The sequence below is a fragment of the Neolamprologus brichardi genome, chromosome 7 (assembly GCF_056152115.1).
Source record: "Neolamprologus brichardi isolate AB-2024 chromosome 7, ASM5615211v1, whole genome shotgun sequence".
Classification (NCBI taxonomy): Eukaryota; Metazoa; Chordata; class Actinopteri; order Cichliformes; family Cichlidae; genus Neolamprologus; species Neolamprologus brichardi.
In genome coordinates this window covers 67,534,473-67,541,471 of record NC_142110.1, presented here as the reverse complement: position 1 = coordinate 67,541,471, position 6,999 = coordinate 67,534,473, and the positions used below count along the sequence as shown (strand labels likewise).

Genomic DNA, 6,999 nt, shown 5'->3' with positions numbered 1-6,999 from the left:
CATCATTTAAACAATACTGTTTGTATTATCTTTATGATCTTTGTCTAGAATGGAAACAAGTTTATCATGTAAAACATCAAACAGACCTTCTTCTCAGCACACCCACTCTCCTGTTGGCATATCTCTGCTGTTTCCTCTTCACCAGTGGATCAATGGATTCATGTAAATGTTGAAATGTGAATGACGGCCATGAGAATAATCTAAATGTACATCCACCACATGGTCAAATATTACTGAACCGGTGGTCCAAACCTCCACAGGATGTCGGGATCTGTCTGTGGAAGTTTCCAGGTTCATTTGTTTGGATCACCTGGAGAGTTTCCCTCCTGCAGGGTTTTCCTCTCTATCAGCAGTGCTTCCATCTGTGCAGCCCGTCCAGTTTTCCCAGCAGAGGAGGAGGCATTTCAGGGCTGGTTAATCATTTTTGATCTAACTGCAGCACAGACTCGACTCTCACCCTTCCATGTTTTAGACATGCTGTGCTGGATTACCTGCTTCTTCCTGGGCTTTTTATTTTGGGGCTCAGCTCATGGGGTTCCCCAGACAAACGCCCGGCCCGACGTCACAGACCAGGAGCTGTTCTGGGGTTCGGACCAGTACGACTTTGCTATAGTGCTTCCTGCTGCTGGGTTGGAGTGTTTCTGGCACTTTGCTCACCGTGGAGAGAAATTTTACTTGAACTTCATGGTAAGAAGAAAACTCTGAACTCGGTGTCAAGCTAAGTGAAGCCACCTGACATGTAGTCTGTTTTCCCACAAATGTCAGATTAGCGTGGACACCAGCATCGGTACCATGTGTTGAAAAGAGCTCACAGTGGTAACATCAAACAGGATATTTTACACTGACAGAGCTGCTCGTGATTCCTGCAGTGTGTGGACGCTCTGTATGGTTTTTAACTCTGTATTGGTTCTGTAGGTCCAGTGGGTGATGGGAGTCGGCCATGACAGACACCTGTCTGTCACCGTCAACACTCCGAGTGATGTGCTGCTGTCTACTGTTGACGATGCAAAAGGCCAGATCAACTTTGAGGCTGCAGAATCAGGTAGCTGTCTGTCTGCTGGGTAGCTCTTCCATGCTGTTATTTCACTTCAGCTGAATGCGATGAACAGATTGTAGGAAATTATGTCAAGTGATTCACTTTAACATTAAATGTTGATACAACACAAACTCTCGTAGAGGATATAAAGTCAGAGATACATGTTTTAAAGGTGAGCAGCCAAACACCTTGTTAGCGTTAGCTGGTAGATTAGCATTTGAGCTTTCCATTGAGATTTCATCTTTTATTCTCATGATACAGGTCGTCCCACTGCATCTCACCCTGCAGGAGTTTTACAGAAATGTTCAATAAAATCTTCTAATTTTCATCATGTTTTTCTGTAATGGTGCCTGACCCAGTGTTTTAAGTTTGGATATTTTGTTAGTGTTTAGTTTTCCTGTGTCCGTTTCCTGTTTTATTATGATAGTCTTTTGTCCTGTGCTCGTTATGTTGAATGTACTTCCTGTTTCTTTAGTGTTTTCACCTGTTTCTCATCCTTTCATTATTTGTTTGTCTCTGCTCATGCTCACGTCATCGTCAATGCCTCGTGCGTGCGCCCTGTAGATGTTGTTAGTCTCATCATTAAGACTCAACCCTTCAGTTGGTTTCAGCACCACCACAGCTTCTCAGTCAGGCTGAGGTCTGGACTGACTGGAGCATTGCACCACTTTGATTCTTTTTCTTTTGGAGGTTTGGCACTCTTCTTGGTATCGTTGTCCTGTGGCTGATGGCCTCACATCTGACTCTAGAATACATTTGTATACAGAGGAGTTCATGGTTTACTGAGTCACTGCACGGAGCCCAGATCATCATCCTCCACCACAGTGCTGACAGCTGGGCTGATGCGTTTTCTCCTTTATGGACAAACATGTCCACTTTGGTTTTGTCTGTCCAAAGGAACCTGAGCGCTGCTGCAATGTTCAATTCAATTCAATTCAATTCAATTTTATTTATATAGCGCCAAATCACAACAAAAGTCGCCTCAAGGCGCTTCATAGATACAGAGAAAAGCCCAACAATCATATGACCCCCTATGAGCAGCACTTTGGCGACAGTGGGAAGGAAAAACTCCCTTTTAACAGGAAGAAACCTCCGGCAGAACCAGGCTCAGGGAGGGGCGGCCATCTGCTGCGACCGGTTGGGGTGAGAGAAGGAAGACAGGATAAAGACATGCTGTGGAAGAGAGACAGAGATTAATAACAGATACGATTCAATACAGAGAGGTCTGTTAACACATAGTGAGTGAGAAAGGTGACTGGAAAGGAAAAACTCAATGCATCATGGGAATCCCCCGGCAGCCTACATCTATTGCAGCATAACTAAGGGAGGATTCAGGGTCACCTGGTCCAGCCCTAACTATATGCCTTAGCAAAAAGGAAAGTTTTAAGCCTAATCTTAAAAGTAGAGATAGTGTCTGTCTCCCAAATCCAAACTGGAAGCTGGTTCCACAGAAGAGGGGCCTGAAAACTGAAGGCTCTCCCTCCCATTCTACTTTTAAATACTCTAGGAACAACAAGTAGGCCTGCAGAGCGGGAGCGAAGTGCTCTAATAGGGTGATATGGTACTACAAGGTCATTAAGATAAGATGGGGCCTGATTATTTAAGACCTTGTATGTGAGGAGCAGGATTTTGAATTCAATTCTGGATTTAACAGGAAGCCAATGAAGGGAAGCCAAAACAGGAGAAATATGCTCTCTCTTTCTAGTCCCTGTCAGTACTCTTGCTGCAGCATTTTGGATTAACTGAAGGCTTTTCAGTGAGTTTTTTGGACATCCTGATAATAATGAATTGCAGTAGTCCAGCCTGGAAGTAATAAATGCATGAACTAGTTTTTCAGTGTCACTCTGAGACAGGATATTTCTAATTTTAGAGATGTTGCGCAAATGGAAGAACGCAGTCTTACATATTTGTTTAATATGTGCGTTGAAGGACATATCCTGGTCAAAAATGACTCCAAGGTTCCTCACAGTGTTACTGGAGGCCAAGGTAATGCCATCCAGAGTAAGAATCTGGTTAGATACCATATTTCTAAGCTTTTCAGCGCCGAGTACAATGACCTCAGTTTTATCTGAGTTAAGAAGCAGAAAGTTAGTGGCCATCCAAGTCTTTATGTCTTTAAGACATTCCTGCAGTTTAACTAATTGGTGTGTGTTATCTGGCTTCATGGACAGATAGAGCTGGGTGTCATCTGCATAGCAGTGAAAATGTATGCTATGTCTTCTAATGATGCTGCCTAGGGGAAGCATGTATAATGTAAACAGAATTGGTCCTAGCACTGAACCCTGTGAAACTCCATAATTAACCTCAGTGTGTGAAGAGGACTCTCCATTTACATGCACAAATTGGAGTCTATTAGATAGATATGATACAAACCACTGCAGTGCAATACCTGTAATACCTACAGCATGTTCTAATCGCTCTAACAGGATATTATGGTTAACAGTATCGAATGCTGCACTAAGGTCAAGAAGGACAAGCACAGAGATGAGTCCACTGTCAGAGGCCATAAGAAGATCATTTGTAACCTTCACTAAAGCTGTTTCTGTGCTGTGATGAACTCTGAAACCTGACTGAAACTCTTCAAATAAACCATTCCTCTGCAGATGATCTGTTAGCTGTTTGACAACTACTCTTTCAAGGATTTTTGATATGAAAGGAAGGTTGGAGATTGGCCTATAATTAGCTAAGACTGCTGGGTCTAGAGATGGCTTTTTGAGTAAAGGTTTAACTGCAGCCACCTTGAAGGCCTGTGGTACATAGCCGATTATTAGAGATAGGTTGATCATATATAAGATCGAAGAATTAATCAATGGCAGGACTTCTTTGAGCAGTTTTGTAGGAATGGGGTCTAAAAGACACGTTGATGGTTTGGAGGAAGTAATTATTGAAGTTAACTCAGAAAGATCGATTGGAAAAAAAGAGTCTAACTTAACATCAATGGAACTAAGAGTAGCTGTAGATAATATTACATCTGTGGGATGATTATTGGTAATTTTTTCTCTAATGATAAAAATTTTATTTGTGAAGAAGTTCATGAAGTCATCACTAGTTAACGTTAAAGGGATGGTTGGCTCAAAAGAGCTCTGACTTTTTGTCAGCCTGGCTACAGTGCTGAAGAGAAACCTGGGGTTGTTCTTATTTTCTTCAATCAGTGATGAGTAGTAAGCTGTTCTGGCTTTGCGGAGGGCTTTCTTATAAAGCAACAAACTATTTCTCCAGGCTAAATGATGATCCTCTAAATTTGTGACACGCCATTTCCTCTCCAGATTACGAGTCATCTGCTTTAGGGTACGTGTTTGAGAATTATACCACGGGGTCAGGTACTTCTGATTAGAGACCTTAGTTTTCACTGGAGCTACAGTATCCAGAGTCGTACGTAGTGAGGAGGTGAAATTATTAACAAGATAATAATAATAAATGTTCAGTTAAAGAGAAGAGGCTTCCTCCTGATAACCCTTCCAAACAAGTCACACTTGTTCAGTCTGTTTCTATTTGTACTCTCGTGAACTTTAACATTTAACATGAGGCCTGTAAGTGTGAGAATGATCATTCTTGGGGTTTTGCAGTTTTTCTGAGCGTTTGGATGGTCTTAGGTTGAATTTGCTGGAACATCCACTCCTGAGATGATTGTAGTATTGTGTTAACACACAACTGAATGCTGCAGACCAGCAAACTGCAAAAACGTCTGCATTTGCAAAGGTTCTCACATCTGCCGTTGGATACACCAATCAAATACAACTGATTTTAATTCCTATGGAAACATTAAGGATAAACTCAATTTTCACAGGATTCTGTGATACGTAATACGTTTGCTTTAACTGGAAAACATTTTGTGTTTGCTGTGTTACTTTTAACTGTGCTATATGGAAAAAAAAGGAGAAGAACATCTTGACTTGTCTACTTCCAGGTTTCTATCAGATGTGCTTCAGCAACTTCCACAACCGTTTCGGCTCGATGCAGATTTCCCTCAGCTTTGGTGTTTACTATGACACCTACCAAGATCCCTCAAAGAGCGAGGAGGAGGAGGAGAAGAAGGAGATCAGCAAAGAGCTGAACAACACACTGAGCGTCATCGAGGTACACACCTGCTGTTATAGTTGTTATAGTGTTGTGGTGTCTGTGGCAGTACTGACAGCAGTTGGTGAGCCAAAACAAGTCAAATGTATTTAAACTTCACACTTAAGTTCAAAGTGTTTCACAATAGGGCTGCCACAAATGATTATTTTGATAGTCACTAGTCACTGATTATTTTTGCGATTAGTCGACTAATCAGATCATCATCCATTGGACGTACAACGTACAGCTTATTGCACCAGCAGCATCTGCTCTTATATAACTATCATTAGCTTACAGCTTTAAGTGTTTAAGGTCTGTGCTAACTAAAAATAAAGACAAGATGATAGTTTATTAAATTTTAATGAAATTTGCAGATTGTTTCGGTGAAGTTTAATAAACTCCTTGCTATCTAAAATATAACAGGACACCGGAGTAAATTCTCGAGCATCTCACACTTCTGATAATCAGCTGTCTGCTTGACGTTTATTCAGCTGTGTAAAAACTATAACTTTAATCTCAGCCAAACCGATTTACTCAGGAACAAATGAAATACTAAAAAAAGTCAAACAATAACATTTTTAAGTTATCTAAGTGACTTATATATCATGTTTAACCTGAGTATCGAAAGACGGAGGTGGGTTTGAAAACGATTTGCGGGAGTCCGGTGTGGCTCTAGTGAGCCTAGCCCCCGGCTAGCTATCGAGCTAGTGGGTAACAGACGTCTCTGAAAACGTCGGAGCGCTTTTGAAAATATGTGGTGTCTTGATAAACTGAGCAGATATTTGAGGTTTACACAGCTACATTCTCGCCTGAAAATATGTTGAACGTTTATTTTGTGACCCAGAAAGAATAATAAGAGTAACATTAAAACTAACTAGCTGCCGCCATTGTTGGAAACTGAGCTGGGCCGCGCTATGAATTCTGGGACACAGCTTCTTCTTCTTCGGGATTTAACGGCAGCTGGCATCCTTGTACATGCAGTGCTGCCATCTTCTGTTTCAGTCCGTTATTACACTCTTAAATCCTACTACTTATTCCTGCGTCTTTTGTGATCTTACAAAGCTTCAAACGACGCGTCGACTATTAAATCAGTCGTTGACGATTTTGATAGTCGACGTAATCGTAACTAGTCGACTAATCGTGGCAGCCCTATTTCACAAAATGAATTAAAAACAGTAACTGGTAGCAGAGGCGGGATTGTTGGAGTTTGACACATCAAAAGTGAATAAACAGATTTTTATACCTGCGTCTGTTCTGCTGTGTCAGACTACGACCCACAAAGTGGAGACCTACGTCTTTCACATGTTCCGGCACTACAGCTTCAGTCGGATGAGAAATAGCGCAGACTACTTCCTGCTGCAGTCCAACTCAAAGTACATCACCCGGTGGTCGATGGCCCTCAGCCTCCTCATCGTCACCTCTGGGTACCTGCAGCTACTCTTCCTCAAAAGCCTCTTTGTCAACAATACCGGCACAGAGGGCGAGAAGCCTCGATGCTGATGGACTCAAACGAAGAAAAAAGAATTAAAAAAAATAAAAATGTCTGGATTTTTTGTGGAGGAAAGGCAGACACGAACAAATTCAAAAGCAGTGATGGTTCTTTCTCTTTGAATGAATAAATATTAGAAATAATCATGTTAAGACTTTGTGATGCTTTTCCAAACAGACTCGATCAGTTATCTTTTTCACAATATACTGCATTGATACAGTTTGATAACAAATAAAAACAATAACATATATGTGATGGTGATTTTAAAAATATGTAAACATATTATACTGATAGCTACCAGTACTCTCCAGAAACCATTCATCAGCTGTTTGCAGAATCTACAGGTTGGCATAGCAATGGGCGGTTGCCGAGGGGTTAATGACCGGTCTCTAGGCCAGCATGGCGGGGCAATAGCAGC

The 6,999-nt window shown here is 41.5% G+C and overlaps 1 protein-coding gene across 1 annotated transcript; it reads left to right on the top strand.

Annotated features, from left to right (window-relative positions):
* Positions 1-261: 261 nt before the first annotated feature.
* On the top strand, positions 262-6,710 carry tmed6 (transmembrane p24 trafficking protein 6). The gene is made up of 4 exons (XM_087844573.1): positions 262-687; positions 916-1,042; positions 4,944-5,113; positions 6,359-6,710. Exons 1-4 carry the CDS (start codon positions 262-264, stop codon positions 6,590-6,592), a joined length of 957 nt encoding a protein of 318 aa, XP_087700699.1. The 3' UTR covers positions 6,593-6,710.
* The last annotated feature ends 289 nt before the right edge of the window (positions 6,711-6,999 follow it).